Genomic DNA, 24,663 nt, shown 5'->3' with positions numbered 1-24,663 from the left:
CCCCCCGCTCCCCCTCCCCCGTTCATGCAACCCGGCATATGTCATGCATCACATTTTTGGACAAAACGACTCAGACACTTTGTACAGTTTGGAAGATTAAAATGCCTCAGCAGCTTTATTTGCATAAAGTCTTGGAGTTATCTTACAGGCGATCCGTAATTCACCACCCGCAGGTATACTACGCTATGTGCGGCTACCTAGGTATCCCTTGCCCTCCTCCCCATCCCACTTAACGTCCTCGTCCGGTGGACGCCTCAGGTTGAGCCCGGCCCTTGCTAATAACCTCTCTCTACCCCCCGGCCGTTTGTAGATTTCCCCTGACCGTGTTTTCCATCGTCCCCCCTTTTTGCTCTAGGTCTTAGTTGGGAGTGCCCTGCCCCCCCTCCTACCCTGACACTTACCCGTGTCCCGGGTCTGGGTCTAGATAAAACCGGCAGCCACGCAGTGCCTCGCTAGTGTTCAGGTTCCTATACCGGCACCACCACAAGTGCCTCAACATTACACGTATCCCCCATCTGTCGTTGGGGCCGACACCGCCCTCCGGTGCCGGCCCACACCTTTCTGCCTGCCTAGATGGTCATCGCTTTGCGATGCCCACTAATTTGAGTCCTTTCTACTCTACTCTGTCCCCCCCTTCTTCCCCAAATTGCCGCTTGTACTGGAAGCCCAATCCTATCTATGCTAAGCTGCCCCCCATGTCGCCCTTCATCTTCCCGAGCCCCTAAGAACTTCCCAGTTCCCTCTCCCCCAAGGCCCAAGGCCTCCCTGTGCAGTCCGACCCAGTGCCCCCCTGCCAGCGTAATGTCTCTTCCGGGTACCCTATCCTCCCTTCCTTTCCCAAGCTTGCTCCTCCACTCCCCAGGTACCCAGTTTATTTGAGTCCTGCCAAGCCCCCTCTCCCTGCTTCTTCTTCCCCTCGCTGTCCTGGCTCCCTTTCCCCCCAGATGCAGACTTCCCAGCCCTGTACTTCCGTATCCTGTCTCCTGTCCCCCCAGCTTTTGGTCCTTGCCCCCCTCCCTTTCCTTGTGACTGGCTTCCTCCCCCCTGTTCGCTCTATACGCCTTGCCGCCCTTTCTTGTATCCCCCACCTCCCTCCCCCTCATGCCCCCTCCTTCCGTGAAGACTTCCCCTTGCTGTTATTTTCCCCACCGTTACCTGACCCCCCCGTAGTCTCCTCTTGTTCCCCCCCCAACCGACTTCCCTTTATGGCCTTGTTTGTGAGTTTGTTATTTGTAACACCCCCCCCCCCGCAATTTTGGGCTTGGAATTGGCTCCCAAGTCCCCTACATCCCTCCCCTTTTTCCCAGGGCCTCCCCCGAGCCTATTACTCCTGGGGCGCCGTGAATCTAATCTGTTGGCTGATCATTCCCCTATGGGTCTGCCAGTGCTTTGTTAAAGGGATTGATCTGTGACACCTCCAAGACTCTCTGCTGGCTGTCGGCGGCGGAGAGTTCCCCCCGGCCTGCACAGGGCGATCCCCTCTTTAGTTTAGCGCATTCGTTCTGATTTAGCGTGTGCCCCCAGTCCCCCGCCACCACTTCTGTTCGTTGTTCGTTCGTGGCGATGTTTGGGCGATGGGGGGGGAGTTTGGGGGGGGGGGGTGGAGTGGGGAGGGTATGGGGGCAAGAAGAGGAGGTGTTGACTCCACCCCTCACCTTCCCTCCCCCCGACCCCCACCCCTTCGGTCTGTGCCCCATAACGTGCATCCCGCAGTTGTGAGTGCCGTCCTCCATTCTAAGGACATTATTGCTGTGCCCACTTCGGACAGGTGAGTTTTGTCTTTCTCAAAATAACCCGGGACCTTTAAGGTAATGAGGGGGTGCCTAATCCATACCATCCCCCTACTTTTTAGGAAACCCCCCATACGACTGTTCATTTTTCTCCTCGCCTCCTCTATAGCCCCGTGGCGTAGCGCACCCCTCCATTCCTGCCTCTGAATTATCTCGGACCACATCACCTCGCACTTCCTGAAGGTCCTCCCTATTCTGGTTAGTAAGGTTCTTAATAACTCTGTCAGATCCTTTGTCCCTTTTGCCACTAGATCGTTGCCCCCTATGTGTATCAAGATAATGTCAGGCGAAGGGTGTTGCTGAGCTGCCTGTTCCAATGTTTTCCATAGGAATGTGCTTTTTAAGCCTCCCTTGGCGATCCAGCTGATGCGTGTATTCCGGAGGCCCAGGTTCACGTCCCAAAACGCCGTCCGTGCTCTGGCAGCTGCCCTGGCTACGAAGGAGTGGCCCACGACCCATACCCTGTTGGTTTCTGTGAAGACATGAGTGGTCGTATTAGATAGGTGTCCTATGAAGCCGCCCCCTCCCCTGATCCTCCCTGGCTTGGTTACCGTACATATAGTTTGTATTTGTCGGATACCCATCTCCCGATCTCCTTGACCCTGTCCTCCCCATAAGCCTTCTCTATGTTTGCCATCGTTGCTGCGCCTATTCGGAACGAATGGGTCGAATATTGCGCCGGATTCACGCCTGAACTTACCAGGGCCCCCTCTAAGACGCGCCTGAATTGGAACTGGGTAAGTGGGGTTCCGTCCTTGTGTCGGAACAGATACCCCGGCTCATCCCCTCTGATTGCAAAATATGCTGTCATACTTTCCACTGGGCAAAACGCTTCCTGTCCCAGTCTGGCCAATGCTAGCTCGCATCCCTTGGCCTGCTGGTCTGTTTTAGATATTCTGATGGTGACCGATATCCCCCTCCCTTATGACATACATCTCCCCATAGTAAGGCTCTGAAGCTCTGGTCATTCTTTGCTTTGGCCACTAACTCGCTAATCCGTAGGGCCCCAAAAAATGCCAATGCGAAGCATGCCTTAAACATGATGCTTTCGTATTGCGAGTGGCACACCCTTGCAGTTGCTGTCATGACCCTCTGCAATAGCTCAAAATCGATGGGTCTCCTCACTGAGGTCGGCGCCGTGGCCCCCCTTCCCCAACCTTTTAGTGCAGCTCTTACCAGAAAGCCCTTTGTTGGGTCATGTTGGCCTGTCAGCTGGCTATGAAATGCCACTGCGCTGAGGTGCCCTGCCAGCCATGATCTCAATTTGCCCGCCCCCTTGGCCCAGAGCACAAAACAGTCCACCCTCTCTTCCGTGCTACCTCCCCCCAGATGTTTAGTGTTCTCCAAGAAAGTATCGTAGTTGGCCTTGTATCGAGTCCATGTGCTCCCAGCCAACGCTCTGCAAGCGAACCGCCTCATTCCTTGACCCAACTCCCTAGCTGCCATAGTTCCTTGTCGAACGGAGTCATGGTGGGCTGAGCTTGCATGTGCGCTTTCCTGAATCGTGTCATCTGTGAACGAGAAAGTGCGTCTGCCGCTGTGTTAACCGCACCAGGTACGTGAGGCGCTTTAATCGCTGCATTCATCTTGAGGCATTTGCGAACCATGTGGCGTAGTAGGCACAACGTGGCAGGGCATCTTGCTGAATGAGTGTTCACCGCCTGCACCACTGCCATATTGTCCGACCACACCACTAGCCGTTTATTACTTAGTTTGCGCATCCAAATGTGTATTGCTGCCACCACTGGGAATAGTTCCAGCATGGTGATGTTTTTGCACAGTCCCTTCCTGGCCCAATCCTTTGGCCAGTCGGCCCTGCACCATTCCTTGCCTAATATGGCTCCAAACCCCACCCGACCTGCCGCGTCAGTGAACAACTGTAACTGTGCGCACGCCATCCAAGGAGACTGCCACAGACATACTCCATTAAATTCTCTTAAAAAGGTGCGCCATACTTTGAGGTCCTCCCTCAAACCCGCCCCCAGGCGTATCTTGTGCCACCCTTTCTCGTGTCTCCCTGTTGCAGCCGCCAGACGTCTCGCAAAGACTTGCCCAGCTGGTATTACCCTGGCGGCGAAATTGAACTTCCCCACCAAGGATTGAATGGTCTTTATGGTTACCTTGTCCCCGGACAATGCCCTGTCGATATCCCCAATGAATTCCTTGATCTTCTCTGTCGGTAATCTGCATGCCCCTTCCACCGTGTCTATTTCTATCCCTAGATAGGTTAATTTGGTGCAAGGACCCTGTGTCTTATCCCCCGCCAGGGGTACTCCCAGATCCTTAGTTAAAAGCATGACATTTTTGAGGAGTGCTGCGCAAATATTCGTGCCCCCCCTACCCACGAACAGGAAATCATCCAGGTAATGCGTTTTCCCTCCCCTGCCCTCTAGTTTATTAAGCGCCCATTCGAGGAAGGAGCTGAATGCTTCGAAATAAGCGCACGATATGCTGCAGCCCATTGGCATGCATTTATCAACATACACCCGTCCCTCAAACTGGAAACCTAGGAGGAAGAAACTGTCTGGGTGGACTGGAAGCAGCCTGAATGCCGCCTCTATATCAACTTTCGCCAATAGCGCCCCTTTTCCTGCTGCTCTAGCTAAGCTTATGGCTTGGTCAAATGAAGCGTATGTAACTGAACAATCCTCCATGTCCAAGCCGTCATTCACCGACCCTCCTTTGGGGTGTGATAAGTTATGTATGAGACGAAACTTCCCATGTTCCTTCTTTGGTACCATCCCCAAAGGTGAGATGATCAGGTTGGTCAAAGGGGGACCCTGGTGCGGGCCTGCTATCCTGCCTAATTCGATTTCTTTGTTGATCTTAGCCCTGGCCACCTTGGCCCATTCGTTAATTGACTTGGAGTTGCTCGCTGTTCTGGCTCCCACGGGACCCTTGTAGGGAATGCGAAACCCTTGCACAAACCCCTGTGCTAGCACGTCCCTTCCCAGAGCCACCGGATATTGTGCTAGCCATGTCAGCAAGCTGTCGATCTTGATGGGGGGGAAAACCCTTTTCCTTGAGGCCATTCCTCAGCCTCTCCCCGCTCCCTTTCCCCCCGCCCCCATCATTACCATTGCTGCTTCTCATGCCTGCTCCCGCCGGCGTGAATGCCCTTGTCCCTTCACTCCATGATGTACCAAAGATCGAGACACCTTAAGGAAAAAACGTTTATTTTAGTGGGCAATATTGTGACATAACAGTATATATTGACCAGATAAGTCTTCTTGGTCCCGATGCCCCCTGTTAGAGCCGACCCGGTAATGCCTATTTCGGTTGCTCGATTGGGGCCGGTCGTCCCCTGCACATTCGGGCTGGATGTCCGTGGGTCCCGCACATGGAGCAAGCATGTCTAAATTTGCAAGTTGTGCCCCAGTTGCATGCCCCCTCGTTAAAAAATCTGCAGTATAGTGGTGCCCTCCCGTTGGCAGTGTTTGATCGCCCTCCCCCTACCAGCCTGGCCATAGCTTCCGTGAGGGCCGACTGTGCTGGCCCTGTCGTTCCTCGAGCCGGTTGTGTCCCTATGCTGTTGCCCCATGCTGTCATTTCCATCTACCCCTCCCTCGGTGCCACTGGTTTGGGGGCTGTAACTGCCCTGTTTAGCCCTGTCCCCACTGCCGAAAGTCCTTCCCCGGTCTCTGCCCAAGGGTTGGTGCGGCCTCCCGCAAGAATTATGGTCCCATCCGCTTGCTCAATTGTCCCACTGGAAGACTCCAGCCAGTCCTCGACTGACTTGTGGTTCCATTTAAGTTTCGGATCGTGTTCCATTCGCAAACGAAAACGCTGATCCCTCAAGAACCATTCATTGCCGCCCTGTTGGTTATATTCATGAATGACGCACGCCCTGTATCCCATTAAGTGCGGACCCAAGTTTGGGTCCTTTTGATTGAGGGTTTGAGCTAATATCTTGAATGCAGCGAGCCAGTTGTCAAGGGTTTCTGCAGGCCTCACTCTTTTCCTGGCTTTGGCTATTTCCCTCTCCCCCCCCCCCGTTCCACGTAGGGTGTCGTTGCCCTTCATGTTCTAAGAGAGATAATATGTCTATGAATTTGCCGTCCCAAATTTCCTGTTTTACCCATTCAGGCAAGAGCCATGCTGAGTAATTGCCGCCTGTTGCCGCCGTTAATTTCGGACTGTCGCCCTTACAGGGCTGCTGTCCTATTTCTTTATTCACCTGCCTGTCTTCCCCGGTGCTGGTCGTTGCACCGGTGGCCAGAGTGCAGCCTATTGCCCCTTCTTCCCTTCCCCGCCAGACATTGGTTGCTCCTGTGATGACCAAACCAGGTGCCCCGCTTGTTGTGGGGGCCGGTGCGGGTTTTGCCCCTTGTGCCGCCAACACTGCCCTGACAATTCTTTGTATAAATTCCGACTCACCATCCCCGCCGATGGGCGCACTGCTCGGAATCGGCCCAGGCTGACGGTCCGGAGGAGTGATCAATTCCGGTTGTGCCTTAGGCAGGGGTGTGGGCGGCTGCGGGGTTGAGGTGGGTGGTTGTGGGGCAGGAATGCCCGTGGGGCCTGCCGGTGTCGCCCCCATCTGTGCCTTTAATGCTGCGAGTTCTTCCTCCAGGTCCCTATTTGTTTTCTTTACGTGTGGGCCCCGCTTGTCTTTGCCGTACGCTTTCGTGTGGGGCCCCCCTCGTGGCCCACACCCGCTGGCGGGTTCTCGTGGCTGCCCGTGCCTTCGCCGCTTTGCGAGTCCTTGCTCTCCGGGACAGTCTTTCCCCCTTCCGGGTTGTTCGCTCCCGGCGTGGCGATTGTGTTGGCAATTACCGGGCCCCCCATCCTTGCCATAGCTGCCTGCCACCCCAGGACCTCTGCTAGGGCTAAATATTCAGCCCACGATTGTGCATCCATTCCGCGCACCGGAGTTGATGATCCGGCCACTTCCTCCATTGCCTGGCCGTCTTCCGATAGCACGAGCACTACGACGTCGAGGGCCGAATTGACTGTGCTTGCATGTACCGACATGTCGACCTATGTGAGACAAATGTTCGAGTCACCATGGAGTACATACTGCGTGCATCTTTCAGTGGCATTTATGTGTGGCGACGGTAGTACTTGGCTTTGCTATCCCTAGGTGCCAAATCACTCCCTTCCGCCCATCCCCCTTAAGCCCTCCCCTTGCTGTTCGACCGCCTCCATACTAAGCATTTCGACGCTGGGGTAGACTCAAGAATACTGTACACATTTTTCTGACCTTGCGGTCGGGAGCTATGTAGCACCCGAGGGCACGTTCTTCCACTTGAAACCCCGCTGTAACGTAATTTAACCCCTAATGACTCATGGCAAGTGTTTGTTACACATGAAGCCCATCTTCACTCCCCATGTAGGACCTATCACACACACATTTTTGAGCACTGTAGAGTACATACTGCTTGCTTACTTAGTGGTATTTCATGGGTGACGGTATTGCATGACTTTACTATCCCCCGTGCCCAACTACTCCATTCTGTCCCTCCCGCTTGCGCCCCCCCCTGGCCTCGAGCCCACCCCTCCCCCAACCCACTGACTGTTTTCCTCCCACTTAGGGCCGGGCCTGCAGTTAGTGCACCATCACCTCCATGCACTCACTGGTATTTGTACCCACGAAATCAGATTTGGCTACTAACCCCCCAAATCTCGCCCTTGATAATTCTAGTTATGTCTGTATTCCCCTTCTTTGAAGACCCCCCGTTGCATGCCTAGGGCTGGGCAGGCACAGCTCGAGGCAGCCCGGGTTAAAATTGGGGCTAATCTAGTCCTCCCTCCCCTTCACTGTTCGTACCTGAGCAAAAGCGCAGGCTGACAAGCCCCACCTCCCCCCGCTGTCCGTGGTGCCAATGCAGTACGAAAACAGTCCTCCTTTTGGGACATTCTCTAATTGCCGCATATGTGCAGAAGCGATGGTGGAGGACGGGGAGTCTAAGCCCTTCCCTCTATGTCGGTGATGGAGTCGAGTGGTGTGCTGCAGACCCCCGCCTTCCCCCCCCTCCCACACTGCCCCTTCTTTCCCCACTAGGCATCTGTAAAGCAGGTACTTCAATACCCCGGAGGCCCGCCTATAAAGACGTACGGTATAACCTATGCTGAGGAAGTTGCAATCATGTGCTACTTTATTATCTTCGGCATTAAACTGTCGACTGTATCGAACCAGCTGGTGTTCATTCTACCTTTATTTCCCCCCTCAGAGAAAGGCACAGAAGCTCCTGTCTCCTCGTGGGCTCTTCTCACTCTCCTTATGCGTATCTACTCCCTCCCTACGGCACGACACCCATACCCAACATTTCCCATGCGTCCCGCCCCAGCCCGCAAAATTGTTTTCCTGCCCAATTGAAACTAACCCCTATGCCTGTCGCGGCGAGCCGTCCACCACCCAATACAATGCAGCCAACACAAGCATGTTTAGCCAAAGGTGCACAGAACTGCTTTCCCGCTTTTGCGTTCAACGGCCAAAATGTTTTCTGTTTGCATGATTATATCGCGGCAAGCCCACTTTCGTGTCACCCTTGAATACAACAATACATCCCCCTACATTGCACGGCAGCCATCGAACATTTGTACCTTCCTATGCTGCAATATGGATTGGAATGTAACCACTTTTCAGCCCAACACTTTAATACATCGCCCTGCATGGCGCGGCCGCCCCCGCACATTTCTCACTCCTGGCGCATTACCTTACCCCCCGTCCATAAAGAGGCATGTTATGCAAGTAGAAAAATTTTGGACGACAGAAATCCTTTGTTTCCCGCTCTCAGCCCACATAACCTAAACCAATCCCATGCGTGGCGGGGCGGCCCTCGCCCATTTCTACCACGGGCCCCCATCCCTGGCGCACCCATACCTAAACGGCATTTGAACGTTTCAGATGTGCACGTAACAGGCATATACACTAACTTGGACGTGGGCGGCGCACCTTGGCCCATTGGCTCACCCCCTCTTTCCCCCCGCCATTTCTCCTCCCAACCCATCAATACTTCCCCCTGCGTGGCGCAGCGGCCAGCGAACATTTGTAACTTACTAGCTGCGATATGAATTCCAATACACTACTTTCCACCCAAACACTTGAATACGCCCCCAAACATTTCCACCCAGTTCCGCATTACCCTTCCCCCGGCACTTAAAAGCATGTAATTTAAGTCGGAGAATTTCGGACGAAAAGAAAACCTTCATTCTCGCCCTCGGCCCACAAGATTTAAACAAATCCCCTGCGTCGCGCGGCGTCCCTCGCCCATTTGTACAAAAGGCCCCCATTACTGGCGCAACCCCCCTATACGGCATCTAAACTTTTCGAGAAGTGCGTATCGCATGCATCTAAATCTACCTGCCCGACGAAAACGGAAACCTTGCTTCTTGCAATCCACCCAAGGCTTGACACCGTCCCACTGCGTGCCGCGGCGGCCATCTTAATTTTCCCACTAGGTCCCACATTACCGCTGCTACCGCCCATAAAGGAATATATCAAGAACACGGACTTTCCCCCTGCCTGCGTATAATCGCATATCGCAATGGATATAAATCGCACGCCTCTCCAGTTACTACGGACCCCCCACCCCTGACCCTACCCCCCCACGATCGCGCTACCTTCTAGTTTGGATTTCCGTTCGGCGGCCGCCCTGCCGCCCACCATGGTCCCCCTGTCTGCCGAAACCACGCGACCATTCGACATACCTCTGGTATTCCTGGCTGGAACGGACACCCGCTGTGGCAGGAACTCCCGGAATCACCTGCAGCAGGAACTCCCGAAATCGACACGTCCCCTCCTCCTGGACCGCGCTTGATCCAAACTGCTAGGGCAACGAAGCCCCGGCTGGATGCACGAGGATCTCCCACGATGACAAACAAAACCACGATCCGGCGAAATAGGAAACCGAGGGAGAATGTGCTTGTGTTTTCGAAACCCGTGCCTTTATGGGGCCGGCTTCTCCCTCGGTTCCCGGCCCCGCCCCTCACGTCTCCCGCGCTCCCGTTCACTTCCGGGGGCGGGCTAACGTGATCCTCCCCCCTTCCCGCCCCCTGACCTGTTGGAATCGTGGGGAGGAGGTCGGCTGGGCAACCCCCACTAAGGGGCGGCGCCCGCCATGCCACTTTCACTGGCGCGTTCACCCGCCAGGAAGCCCGGAATCAAGTTTCGGAGCCCCGGGCACGCAGGCATTGCGCATGTCAGGGATTCTGAAACTTCAACGCTCCGATGTTCGCTATTCAGGGCAATGTTGGGAGGCTGTGCAGGAGCGCCCCCTCTCCCTGCAATGACCTAGCCAGCAAGCCCAATGGCCCATGCCTGGCTGGGAGAGCTGTATGCCCCAGCCAGATATTTCCCACTGGGCATGCGCTAATTCTAGGTGTTACTGTGGGGGAAGAGAGAGTACTCCTGTGACCAGATCTTTCTACTCTTGCCAGCTCCTCCATGATGGGTGGATGATAGGCAGGTCGCCGCCTATCCGCCATTATGAAGGAGCCACCACTGTTGTTGGCATGTGTGTGGAGGTGAACTGAGTGAGCAGGGGTGAGCTTTAAGGTGAGTGTGGGGAGCAACATTTTGTCATGAACACCCCTTCCCTCCAACACGTGGCCCAGCCTAAACATTGCCTTTAAGTCTTTGGGGGCTGTGCCCGCCCCTTTACCCAGGGTGCCCTTAGTTATTGCTGCTTCCCTTCTTTTCTCCCTTTCAACAGTTCCTTTCCTAACGATTTTAATTCTTTGAATCTTCTCCCCTGCCTAGTCCATTCTTGGCCAGGGGAGTTATTTATTTTCTTCTCTCACATTCAATCTGGTTCCATTGGGGGCTAAATGGTCCAGTCCAATTAAGTCCTTCCAGTAAACACAATACACATAAACACTACACTAAATAAAGTATTTTATTTACACACCCTGATGTCAGTGTCTTTATTTCTTGATTCCCTTAGGGGACAAGCATGTAGCTTTTGGCCACAGGCTACATATACAACAACCCAACACCGATGCAAGCCTTAGTTCATAGCTTGAACTACATGTCTTCATAATCAGGGGTGAAAAAAGCAATAACTCTGTTTTCATTGAAGCAGCAGCGCGACTTGCTCCTTTCACACCTCCCACTTACTCCAAGGGAAGCTAGATCAAATGAAACCAGCATTGTCAATTAATGTCTGGGCTTTTGAGTAGGCATGGGAAAGACACTTGCCAGGCACTGCGTAGCCGTATTAACTGGCCATTGATGGTAGCAAAATGATGCGAATACCTGGGCATCTAATAGCATTGCCTTCCAAATGCCTAATACGTATGCACAAGCCAAAGCTGTTGGCTTTGCTAATGCTTGTTTTTAACAGGACTGCAGTGAAAGACAAGGATAGTGATATGATATATGATATGGCATTTGTAACGCGCCTATACACAAGTGTTTCAAGGCGCGAAATCGATATAGTGCTTATAAATCGAGTGATTAAAGCAGACCTTGTTTAGAAATTTTTATTACACCAGTAGCAAGTTTACAGCACCCATTAAGTCATTAACTCTCAGATGATTGCTTTGAAGAAATACTGGCAGGCACTTTGAGTGCAACATTTGATGGTAAGGCTTGATTGAAGGGAACTGAAAGAGTTCCCACAAGGAGGTGTTTTGGGTGGGTAGGGGCAGGGACTGGGTTGGAATGGCCATAGGGTTTGGCATGGCCATGCATAGTCAATGGGTGGGCAAATAACCAAAAAACACTTTTAAGCTTCGTGTTCCTCCTCATATGCCATTTCTCCCTAGCTGTACTCTTATACAATAGTTTCGGTTTATAGGTGGCTCTGCCACCTAATAGCCCAAACTAAAAATGGGGCTCTGTAACGTTTGGTATGCCTTCTCCCATTGGAACATCGACCTAGCGCTTCACTATAAGCTACCGAAAAGGAAGAATTAAAGAATGGGCTAGAACCCCCTTCGAGCTATCTACCACAACACTAGATAAATATACTTCAAATTTCAATTTACCTGCCTTATTCTAACATTGCGGGTTGGCTAGCACTGATCAAAGTGAAGTGACCACAGCCCAATGTCACCAAGGTTAACAAGTAATATTGCAATGACCACTTGCTCCACCACCCACTTAAGTTAAAGATATTAACTTCAATGTCATATTGACCCAATGAAAGCACCAGTCAATTTTATAAAAGATCAATACATATTAACTTTTACTGCATAGCCAACACATGTTTCGACCTTATTCAACAAGGTCTTCCTCGGGGAATTTGCTATATGTGGTCAGTTGCCGTCAACTAACACACTGATGTAGAATTCACGTTCCTTAGTTCACTGGATATCTGGTATTAATATACAGGCATCAACCTCTTCCTTGCAACCTCATTGCTTACCTAAATTGATGCATAGCCTGACTCAGGCTTAGTGGAAGCAGCAGGCAGAGCATATTCTCGACCGCTGTTCCAGCCACGTGATTGGCTGAGGGCCCTTCCCCGGGTGTGAATGGCTGTTACGTGCTCAGTTTCATTTTCCGTTTCAAATTCTTTTCCCTTTGCTGCTAGAGGAGTAGATAACGAAGAATTGATCCATCAGAGGAAGCCTCCAGTCTTGACATAGAATTGACCTGCTGCGCAATTCGCCAAATGTACACTATTGCTCACGTGATGTGTGGGATTATTTGTGGGTAGTGATTGCTGTTGCCAAAAGTACCATAGCTCTAACCACAAGTCTCCGAATGCATTGGGAAACGGGATGTGCATTACAGTGTATTAGAACCAGAGGCGGATTTGGCACTCTTTGGCACGCGGACAAGGGACACGTGCCCACAGGCCCCCCTGCACTGCCTTTCTCACCTCAAAGTCAAACCGTCCAGGCAGCACCTGTCCTTCCTCTGAGATCCTATCCTTTTAAGACTCAGCAGGCACACCATTTGCAATGGGACGCGATTACTTATGTTAGCAGGTCACAATACATGTAACGTTTGTCCCTAAAGTTAATTAATGTTGCAGTTGTGGTAGGCTTTGACTCGTTCCACCTTAAACTCCGCCTACCCAGGGCCCTGACAATATTTCCTATGGGCCCCTCTGCCTTAAATCTGCCACTGATTAGAACTATTCACACACAGCGATCATGACTCCTATATTCAACAAGGTGAAAACCATGTGATGTTTGCACTTTAACTGCAGCTGTCATTGAAAATGGCAGTTCCTGTTAGGTGGCTGCAGACATGACATTGAATGGTTAATCCTGATGGACTGATGCCTGTGGGATGTCCCTTGAGATGTTCAAATGCTTTGTGATTAGAAATGGGAGTGTGCCTAAAAAGCCATGCCATAAGAAGTGATGAGTTCAAGCAGGAGCCCTTGCACATATTCATAAGCTATGTGTCTTTAAATCTCTACAGTATGTTAAGAATACAACAACAGCCACTCTTTTTGCTTAACATGCTTAACTTGAATCATGTCTTGCACCGGTTCAATGGTGAAATGGCAGGAATCTTGAATGTCTTGGGTCTCAAAAGTTGGGAGTCCCACTCCATGGTCTCAACAACAAGATTCCTTTTCTCAGGCTCTCAAAGACGGGGAAGGCTGTTGCACACCTTCAGGGGTCCTTCAACATGTGAGGTTGTGGGCAGCAATGTGGCTGGCAGAGATGCCGGTCTTGTTCCAGCAGCAGTTCGCCCCAATGGTCCCTGGTGGTGGTTAGGGGACACAGCTGGCCTCTGCCCTGGAACACATGCCTTCACCTCACATCTGTATGATTTTGTAAAGGATTGCTCCCTCAACAGGGTTCAGCAAAATATTCTTTAAGGTTTGAAGTCCACATATGATTCAAAGAAGTAGTGGGAGACCCCTTATTCTTTTAGAGGAGTGTCGTTAATGTATTCTGCCTTTAGGGCAGCCCTTAAGTATAGTCTTTTGGTGATCTGGAGCATGTGAAGAAACATATACTTTTTATTAGTGCAAGGACGTGTTCAGCAACTGATTTTGTATTTATTTGAAGAACAGGGATGTCCATTTCATTCCTAAATGACTTACAATAACACATTTATAGATGGGTGAGGCATTGTCCGTAAGGGTGCTGTGAGAAACCAAAGGCTGTCTCACCTGCTAGTCCCTGGGGATCTCTCTCTCTCAGGTGACCAGGGCACGGCCATCGCCTTTGGATCCAGACCCTGGGGGTGGACCAATGCAGAAGGATCACCTGGGTGAGGGGGTCTTCGGGGAGTGTAGGTGAGGCAACTGATGGTGAGGCGCGGTATTCCTCACTTTCCCCTACCATGACCCATTCTATTTTATAAATGATATGATAGGTTATTTATAACTCGCTTAATACCCAGAGGTTTCTAACCGCGGACCCGGGGATTGAACCTGTGATGCTCCGTGTGGTCTTGCTTCCAAGGCGAGCACGTTGCCCTTGAGCTATCCTCCCAAGACAATATAGGATCCTCCAACGTCCCAACTCCCCCTCCCCCTTCTATCCAAACACTGGGCCGAGGAAGAGGGTGACTGAGAGTAAAGAGGCTAACCCTTACACATTTCATTGGACATGTCTCGCTAATCGGGTCAGGCAAAGTCAGGCTTTTGACTTTAATTGCATACATCTGATACCCATTGGCTCTGCCCACACAGATAAAAGGCGAAACATAGAGACACACTCTGAGCAAGGTGGAACACGAGAAGGAGCAGAACTTACTTCTGGAGGGAAGACGAACCTACTGGAGCAGAGTGACCGAGAGAGGGACGAGAGCAAAGGGTAGAGAATCCCAGGAGATCCCTTTAGGAGGTCGTTGCCTCCAAAGATGTGTGAAAGATTGACAGAAAAGTACAAATCCCAGACAAGAAGACTGCATTGTGTTTCACGGACGCCCGCAACACTCCTGGGTAAACGACAGAGTTGGGGAGGCGAAGCCAAGCCTGTGGTATTAACCTTGACTTGTGAAATTAAACAGTAAAGACAAGAAAGGAATGCACACAGCCGGTGAGTTGGCGAGCGACGTGAAAGGCAGGTGTGTGTTCGGAGAAGATTGAAAGTGCAATAGTTTATCTCACAAGGCTGGGCACGTGTGGATGAGACGCGAAGGAAAGCAGACAATCGAGAATAACCCCGACTAAAGGGGAAGCGAACAGGTGAATGTTGAACTTTTGTGCTTGTCATACTGAACTACCCAGACCAAAATTAACTGAGGCAAATAACACAAGAGTCTGAGCTAAAGGGAAAGTCAAAGTGGTCCTGCGGAGGTCTATAGCAAAAGCCTCGCACATTCACAAGTCTTCAGCATTAGGAAAAGGTCAGAGCCTGGCTGAGGGAGACCGAACGTGTGATACATATGGGGAGGGGAATCCCTAAAGAATGTGAATTAAGCTTGGGGGAGGGAACCCCTGCAAGTGCTCTGATTGAAAGGTCCAAGCCCGACGGAGGGAGATCTATGTGAACTTTCTGCTGTGAAAGGTCCGAGCACAGACGAGGGAGACATGTGCAAACTTTTGTTGAACTGCAAAGGAACTTTTAAAAGTTGGAATAAGTGGCTTTAACGTGGAAGGCCAAGCGGGCCTCCGTCCACGTTTTGAACTACCTTTGTTTTGACAACCTGAGCCAGAGTGTGTCATCCAGTATACGGGGACCGCCTTACTTGTGCTGTCTAACATGGGAAGGAGAGCTAACTCAACCACATTGATTCTTTGTTATGACACTGATTTTCCTTTGCATATATATTCCCCTTTACACACGTTTTGTGTAAGAGATAGGGCAGGCATTAGGTTTTGTTAGTATATGCCATCTTTGATTTGACAGAGACTGACTAGGACTGTGTTTTGTTTATTATTTGATTGTAGAGACTACTCCTATCCTAGCAGTAGGGTAAAGTAGGAGTTTTTCCAAACCCCAAAATTGAATAAAGGTTTTGAAATTGAATTTATCGTGTTGGTGTCATACTTGTTATACCATGGCTTTCTTACAGTACTTAAACAATAGCACAAAGATGAGAACAAGTGGTGAGCCAGTTTAAGTGTGTGAACAAAATGGGATATGAACCAAGGGCAAGAAAAAAAAAATTAAAACAGGTCACTTTCAATTGTAACATTAACCTGGTTGGGGAGAGGGGGCTTCAAACTAAAGAGGAGTAGTGTACAAATATACAAGATTACATTATTCTGGAGTGTGTGGTTGGGTCAGGTAGGGAAGATGGGGGAGCGGGAAGAGAGAGCTCCCTCTTTTGCAAGTAAATAAAGTTTAAGTAAACCTTGAAGAGACTAACAGTTGGGCTTGCTTTTATTGTAATGGGCAGTGGGCTCCAGTGAAGTAAATCAGGAGAATGGGTGGAAGAAAGAGGAGGCACGGGAGGGTATGGACCATTGAGGTTCAATGTAGGGGAGGAGCAGATGTAGGAGATGGTGAGTAGACAGAAATGCTCTCCGACACGTACTGAGGAGCAAGACCATAACTTGAACATTGAGAGGTTGTGCATCAAGATCCAACCAGCATTGTGTCAGTAGAAATAGGGAAAGGATGTGGGTAGGTTGTAGTGCGGTAGAGAGTGCGGGTAGAGAAGTTGAAGACTTTTTTATAGAAGTAGGCCAAGGAATAGGCTTGAGCAGTAGAATGGTTTGCTCAGTACCAGGGCTGGAGATTAGAGTTTTTGGTGAGTAAGAAATTGACAAATGTTTCAAATGTTTAGTAGTGGAAGTGATTAATTGCTGCAGTCTGAAGTCGCTAGCAAAAAGGACCCGGAGGTTGCAAGCCTTGGGCGAGGGAACAGGTCAGACAGGCAAGAGATGGATGAGGGGAGGGAATTGGTTGGAAGTTAGGAGAAAGATGACTTCTGCTTTTGAAGAGTTCAGCATGAGGCCACGGTGGGCCATCCAGTGATAGAATGTAGTGAGGCGGTTGGTAATCGGTTCCAAGATGACTGGGGTGAAGGAGGTTAAGGAAAAAAATATTTCAGTATTATCAGCAAAGAGGAGATAGTGAAAACCGAAGAAAGAGATAAGTCTTCCTAGGACAGAGGTACAGAGAGTGAAGAGCAAAGGTCTAAGGAGTTATCCTTAGGAGGCTGCTGACAGTGAGATGCGTGGGAGTCAGGGAGTTCTGGGAGATTTTAAAGGAACAACCTATACATTAACAGCAATCTAGCTGAGAGCAGATTTTCAAAACCCAAGTTGCTGGAGAATGAGGAGGCGAGAGTAGTGGTCAACAGTGTTGAAGTGTCACAAAGGATGAGTATAGAAGAGAGTTTGGAGTGGTGAGCATCGCAGCGAAAGTTGGAGGCATGCATGGATATCCAAGGACAGTATCCTAAAGGGTCCTTGTTATCTGGTTGAAGACAACCCGCTCAAGCTGCTTTGAATACTGGTGAAGAAGGGAAAGTAGTTGATCATTTGCCAGCACATTTTGGGTCAGCTCAGGGTTTCTGCAAAACTGGTAGGGCAGTTGCAGATTTAAAAGAGGTAGGGGCTAGTTCAGCGTTGGGGGAGGAGAGGGACGGTGGGGAAGAGGTTACTCAATTGACAGTTGAAAGTGAACAAGTATTAGTGAGTCCTCATGCTGCAATGCTTCATATTGCTATTTATTCAAAGAAGAGCATGGCCATTATTAGAGTGGTAGATCAGGCATGGTTATTTAAAGGGAGCAATTCTGCATAAAGAGCCATCCAGCGTGGTAGAGGTCAGGGAGGTGTGGATGGTTGATGAAGGCTGTAAATGGTGCATGTATCCAAGTTGAGGACTTTGTTGAGGGGAGAGAAAAAGTAGAAAGGGAGACCAAGTAGTAGGCTCAAGCAACAATCACGTTTCCTTAATTTAAGAATAGAGATGAAGGTTTTGGCCAAATGGTGGATGAGGTGGCACTGGATTTTCCTAATGTTGGAATGGCTACCTCTCTCGGAGGTCACTGAAGACAACCCCAAGGTTGCTGACCTCTGGTGAAGGTGTGAGGGTATCTAGAAGGAAGGGTAAAGGAGATGGGAGAGTGGCATTTTCCTTGCAGGTGCAGAGGTGTGGAGGTTATCTGTTTTGAAGAAGTTAAGCACCAGGCAGCGTAAAGTCATCCAGCGACTGATGGCTGTGAGGTAGTTAATGAGGCATTCAGAAATGTCGTGGGTGAAGGGGGGGGAAAGGAGAATATGATCTGGGTGCGGTCGATGAGAGGAGTTTCCCTATGGAGGTTTTGTATAGAGTGCATAGGAGTGCCCAGAGAGATGGAGAAGGAGCAGACAGAACAATATGAGGCCGCCAAGTCAAATGCGGTGTCCTTGAAGCCGAGGGAGGGATGATCTATGGCAGGGGAGCACAACTGATTTTGACAGAGGGCCGAAAGTACCTTACATGAGGGCTATAGTGGGCCGAAAAGTAAATGTGGGTGGGGCGGTAGGCGGGGCGTGGCAGGAGGCTTTTTCAACCCCCAATTTGTATTAAACACATGGAAAAAGAATACGTTTTTGAGGTGTACCGATTTTTATTTGTATTTCAAACTTACATTTTGTACTACACATTTTCCATTGTTATAATTTATTTCTATTTAGTTATTGTATATCGTCTCTTTAATTAAATTATATATATTTTATTGACCCTTGATTGGACATTCCGTTATTTTGGACTGCTATACTTTGCTGTTTCGTTTGCCCAAGAGGAGTATGGCCTTCGTTGAGTCAGGTTTCCTCAAAAAGCAAAGGATGTACATCTCCTAACTGTGCCTGTTTTAGCTTTATTATTGGGTTCACTCTTGGAGTGCAACACTATGCCCCATGGCCCCCAACCCTCAAGCAAACACTGTGCCCCATGGCTCCCAACCCCAACCAAACACTATGTCCCATGGCTCCCACCCCTCAACCAAGCACTATGCCCCATGGCCCCCACCCCTCAAGCAAACACTATGCCCCATGGCTCCCACCCCCAACCAAACACTACGCCACATGGCTCCCACCCCCAACCAAACACTATGCCCCATGGCTCCCACCCCCAACCAAACACTATGTCCCATGGCCCCCACCCCTTAAGCAAACACTATGTCCCATGGCTCCCACCCCCAACCAAACACTATGCCCCATGGCTCCCACCCCCAACCAAACACTATGCCCCATGGCTCCCACCCCCAACCAAACACTATGCCCCATGGCCTCCTCACCCCCAACCAAACACTATGCCCCATTGCCCCACCCCTCAAGCAAACACTATGCCCCATGGCTCCCACCCCCAACCAAACACTATGCCCCATGGCTCCCACCCCCAACCAAACACTATGTCCCATGGCCCCCACCCCTCAAGCAAACACTATGTCCCATGGCTCCCACCCCCAACCAAACACTATGCCCCATGGCTCCCACCCCTCAACCAAACACTATGCCCCATGATGCCCACCCCCAACCAAACACTATGCCCCATGATGCCCACCCCTCAACCAAACACTATGCCCCATGATGCCCACCCCCAACCAAACACTATGCCCCATGGCGCCCACCCCCAACCAAACACTATGTACCTTACATGTCGCCTATAGAGGGCCGAAAAGTAAATGTGGGAGGGGCAAGGCGGGTCCCAACTTAGCACACAAACTCTCAAGCATGCACCCATACAGACCCGTACCCCCCAACCTCCCAACTCAGCACACAAACCCAAATATTCACCCATACAGACCCAAACCCCCACCCCCAACTCAGCACACAAACTCTCAAGCATGCACCCATACAGACCCATACCCCTCCCCCCAGCACGCAAACTCTCAAACATGCACCCATACAGACCCGTACCCCCACCCCCAACTCAGCACACAAACTCTCAAGCATGCACCCATACAGACCCAAAGCCCCCACCCATCAACTCAGCACACAAACTCTCAAGCATGCACCCATACAGACCCGTACCCCCACCCCCCACCTCGGCACAAAAACTCTCAAGCATGCACCCATAAAGACCTGAACCCCCAACTCAGCACACACACTCTCAAACATGCACCCATAAAGACCCGAAGCCCCCACTTACACTCCAAAACAAACATTCAGGCAGACCTGACACCCCCCCACATCTCAACATACACTGCATTTGCACTCAAAAACAAACATTCATGCAGACCCGACACTCCACCAATCCCCGCATCTCAACATACACCGCACAAACATACAAAAACAAACATTCATGCAGACCCGACACCCCCGCATCTCAACATACACTGCATTTGCACTCAAAAACAAACATTCAAGCAGACCCGACACCCCCATCCCAGCATCTCAACATACACCACACTCACACTTAAAAACAAACATTCATGCAGACCCGACATCCCCCCAACCCCTGCATCTCAAAATACACCGCAGAAATATACAAAAACAAACATTCATGCAGCCCCGACATCCCCCCAACCCCCGCATCTCAACATACACCGCACAAACATACAAAAACAAACATTTATGCAGACCCGACACCCCCCGCCCCGCATCTCAACATACACCAAACTCACACTTAAAAACAAACATTCATGCAGACCCTACACCCCCCAACCCTGCATCTCAACATACACCACACTCACACTTAAAAACAAACATTCATGCAGACCCGTCACCCCCCCACCCCGCATCTCAACATACACCACACTCACACTTAAAAACAAACATTCATGCAGACCCGACACCCCCAACCCCGCATCTCAACATACACCACACTCACACTTAAAAACAAACATTCATGCAGACCCGACACCCTCTGACCCCCGCATCTCAACATACACCGCACAAATATACAAAAACAAACATTCATGCAGACCCGACATCCCCCCAACCCACGCATCTCAACATACACCGCACAAACATACAAAAACAAACATTTATGCAGACCCGACACCCCCCCGCCCCGCATCTCAACATACACCAAACTCACACTTAAAAACAAACATTCATGCAGACCCGACACCCCCATCCCCGCATCTCAACATACACCACACTCAAACTTAAAAACGAACATTCATGCTGACCCGTCACCCCCCCACCCCGCATCTCAACATACACCACACTCACACTTAAAAACAAACATTCATGCAGACCCGACACCCTCTGACCCCCGCATCTCAACATACACCGCACAAAGATACAGGCAGAAACGACCCGACACACAAACAGACCACTTACCGGACGTGCTGGAAGGCAGGCTAGCTGGAACGCTGGCGAGGTCTCTGGCACTACAGCTGGCGTGGGCGTGGCAAGGCTGAAATGCTTCCGGCATCAAGCCTTATTGGCCACGCCAGCCGTAGTGCTGACCCTCCATTGGTGCAGCACACACGCACTACGTGGCTCGTAGAACTACGTGGTGCGTGTGTGCTGAGCCAATGGAGGGCCAGTGTTTTGTCCTGCCCGGAAGAGTTTCAAAGTCTTTCCTGATGGAGGGCGGCCGATGCTGCTTGCGGGCCGCACTCCATTAGGAAAGTCTTTGTACCTCTCTGGCCCGACAAAACAGCATGGCGGGCCGCAGCTGGTCCGCGGGCCGTATGTTGTGCACCCGTGATCTATGGTGTCCAAGACTGCAGAGAGATTAAGTAGGATGAGAATAGAGGAGAAGTTATGGTGGCGACCAGAAGTGAGATAGTTAGAGATGTGGATGCGTCCAGTTTCAGTGGAGTGTCTGTTATGGAGAGCTGATTTGCGGGGATAGCAGAGTGAGTGATCCCCAATCATTTTGGCGGCACCTTGCATGCTTAGGAGACCAGGTGCTAGCAACACGGGTTTGTTTTACTACAACGCTGGCATCTGTGCTGCGTGGTCTTTGCCTGTCTCCTGTGCGAGGAAGGAGGGCGAGGGTGGGTCCAGTACCATTGGCTGGCGCGCTGCCCGGGTTGTTGCAGTACACGAGACTCCCACACTTGATGCGCCTGCAGTGATGAGGTAAAGCAGTTCGCATTGAGCACCTTTTGGCGCTGCAGGCTTGGAAACTGGTGGATCTAGTCCTCCGTTACAGCATTGCAACAGGTTGCAGGTGCAGTGAGTACTGCAATATAAGATACCAAATGAAGGCAGGCGCCATGTGGATTTGGCTGTGTCATTAGCTAAAATTAGGGCTTGGAAAAAAGGGAGAAAGACACCCCAGAAACCAGGGACAAGTTAATTTCCTAGATCTGTATGCCATATTTAGTCTGGTAAGGTCACTGTTAACAGTCCTATTGCAAGGACAAAGACGGAGGTGGTGACTACATTGAGCCAATGGCGTTGCAGCAGACATAGAAACGGGCTTGGGAAATGGTTTGTCTTTTGGAATAGCATTTGCATGTGACTATCAATACAGCAGCTTTGTGACAAATTGTACAAGTGTTGCCAATCCCCTGGAAGGCAAGGTAGCTGCCAGTAAGGTGTTTTTTTGTTTTGTTTGCTTTGTCATGGCCATTGGATGAGGATTCATAAACTGCAGTCTGCTTTTAATATTATTTATAACACAATCATGTTTTATTTAATGCTTTATGCCAGATCCCTCCCGCTCCAAGTTCCTCAACCTGTGCTTTACCCTTGCAGAAGGTAAAGAAAGCACCACACTCTGCACAGTTAGCTGCCCATTGATAGCTGAACTTTGTAAAGAGCAGCACTCTTGTTCGCAAAGCTTGATTTACAAAAACAATGTAAACATGGTTCACTTACATCCCTTTTTTCTTTTCTGCTTTTCATGCCCTCCTAAACCAAACCACGATCTGTATTGGGGTCCAACCATGGCAGCCCGGGTCGGGTACACTTTTACCCATCTGCCTTTAGCCATGCGATTATCTTGTCTCTGGAACCTAATGGCATTACAGCATCATAAGTCTGCATGATATGAAGTGTGTGCCTCTGCTGTTCCCCTAGGACCTTGCACGTTGGAAGACTCGCAGAAGAAGCGCATCTCAGGACTTGATCAAGAAGGAGCAGGAAAGGAAGAAGATGGAGAAAGTGCTGAGTGGGGAAGATGCATTGAGTGAGCGACGGAAAAGCATCAAAACCTACAAAGAGATTGTGGAAGAGAAGTATGCTGTTGCCTTGCTTGCATGCAACCTTCAGTTTAAAAGCCCGATGCAATGCCCTGCGCGTTCATACTTAGGAATGCCTTTTGCAGACTCACTCGGTTCTTCTACGCCTTATAGATCATTATTCTGATTGGTGTCGTGAAGGGAAAAGTTTTCGAAATGTTATGTGGCTCTGCAAGTCTGTAGTTCCCGACATTAGAGCAAGAAAATGCCCCTAGTTCTAAGATATTGACAAAGTTGCCCTGTCCTTTGAAGACGGTTGTGGACGCTCATTTCCTGATCCGGGTCAAGGTGAGCGATTCGCATTGACACACATGAGCAGGCAGTGAGATTCGAACCGTGGCTTTCAGAAGCTCTAGTTAAGGCCGGCAATTTTGAAAGCAGGGTTAGGCCAAGAGCCTTTGATGCTTGCTCTGATATTCTCACGTAGCTTCTTATGCATGCTGCGTTTGGGTGCAAGCGGTTTCAGTTCACGGGTGCTCGGAAGATTTGAACACCCCTCTCTTATTTGTGGACAACAGAGCCCACGTGGCGCTGTGCTGCATGTTAATTGGAGGGGCTGGAGGTGCCAAATGTTTCTTTTCAAATTGTTATTTTTCTGCCGGGGGCGCTGCCGCTTTAAGGCCGGTACGGCCCCGAATAGTACTCATCATGGCATGGTGTTAACTTGGGCCCCAAGCAGTTACCACCTGGGTCATCCCGCAGAACGCGTGCTTATTGCTTAAATAATTGTAATTCAGACTGGTTTCATATCTTACAGTAATGCTCCTAGTGTTTTTATCAACGTGTTTATGTTGTCTCTTACTGTCTTTCCCTTACAGAGAGCGTCGAGAGAAGGAGCTGCATGAAGCCTATAAAAATGCCACGTCACGCGACGAGGCTGAGCGGATCCTCCAAAAGTACATTGAACGGTTCACGATCAGCGAAGCTGTACTCGAGCGTATACAGATGCCAAAAATTGTGGAAAGAAGCCATTCAGTGCAGCCAAATTCACTTTCTCCTCCCGGGGATCCCAATCCAATGAAGTACTTAAGGCAACAATCTCTCCCGGTTGCATCCCCAAAATTTACTGCCACGGTTGAAGCAACCATTGCACCCACCAGCGAGTCTGGGGCGAGGTTTTCAACGGGGAGGACTTCTCCAAGTAAAGCTACTGCTTCCAAGGCAGTGCCTTTACTGGTACCCAAGCCTTACTCCCAACCTAAGTGCACCCAGGTTCTGAAAACATTTAAGGTAAGATAAGGAGTGGCCTTTGTTCACTGAATGTGAGAAAAGAAACAAATCCTAAAGTGAAAAATCAACAAAACGAGGGGAAACAATGGACAAACGTTAATCAATTATTATATTGTCACTGAAGCAATGATAACTCCTTTTAATGGCCGTTTCGTATGGGAACGGCCAGTAACCCTAGTTCTTGGCCCGGGTGCAACAATGGTAGGTTGTTGGTACGGCTGGTGCAGATGGTGTTTTGAAAGAAAGATTTCAGGGGCAGTGGCAAGAGCACGAACTGCAGATTTGTAGTAAAAAAAAAAAATTCAGCCATCAAATTGGAAGTCTGGGGCCTCCGTGGAGCCCCTCCCACATTTCTATAGAGCTATGAGTGTAGGAGTTGTATAAGGTACCAGGGCCATGGAACCGGTGGTAAGAAGAGACCTTTGGAGTGGGCTAGAGGTGGAGGGGGGAAATGAGGTGAAGTTCTTTGGGTCCTGCAGAGAATGCAGGCATATATCCGTAAAGCAAGCCCACATGATTTTCCTGTGCCTTCTTCCTGGCTGCTACTGTAAAAAGAATGTTATAGGAAGTCCTGAACGTGAATGCATAGCTAGTGTATGATTTGGTTGACATTGGGCAAAAAGCATGTTTTGGCTCTAAGTAATCGATTGTAGTAGCTCTGCTCAAGTATCCTGTGATAAGGCGATGATTCAGTTCAAGTCTCCTATTCCTTGCAGTGGTGAAGTGCAAACGTCTCTAGGAAAAGGTCAATGTC

General features: G+C 50.3%; 1 protein-coding gene across 2 annotated transcripts in view; it reads left to right on the top strand.

The window, feature by feature from the left end:
• LIMCH1 (LIM and calponin homology domains 1) overlaps nt 1-24,663 on the top strand; it is a 1,245,196-nt gene that overhangs the window by 947,999 nt on the left and 272,534 nt on the right. For both annotated transcript variants that reach the window (XM_069631748.1, XM_069631749.1), the window contains 2 exons: nt 22,519-22,676; nt 23,498-23,909. In XM_069631748.1, the coding sequence (XP_069487849.1) occupies nt 22,519-22,676; nt 23,498-23,909 (570 nt within the window). The remainder of the gene's footprint in view (nt 1-22,518; nt 22,677-23,497; nt 23,910-24,663) is intronic.

The sequence above is a fragment of the Ambystoma mexicanum genome, chromosome 6q (assembly GCF_040938575.1).
Source record: "Ambystoma mexicanum isolate Mex_15411 chromosome 6q, UKY_AmexF1_1, whole genome shotgun sequence".
In the NCBI taxonomy this organism is placed as follows: Eukaryota; Metazoa; Chordata; class Amphibia; order Caudata; family Ambystomatidae; genus Ambystoma; species Ambystoma mexicanum.
Note: the sequence above shows the minus strand (reverse complement) of the source record. Positions and strands in the feature narration are given on the sequence as shown.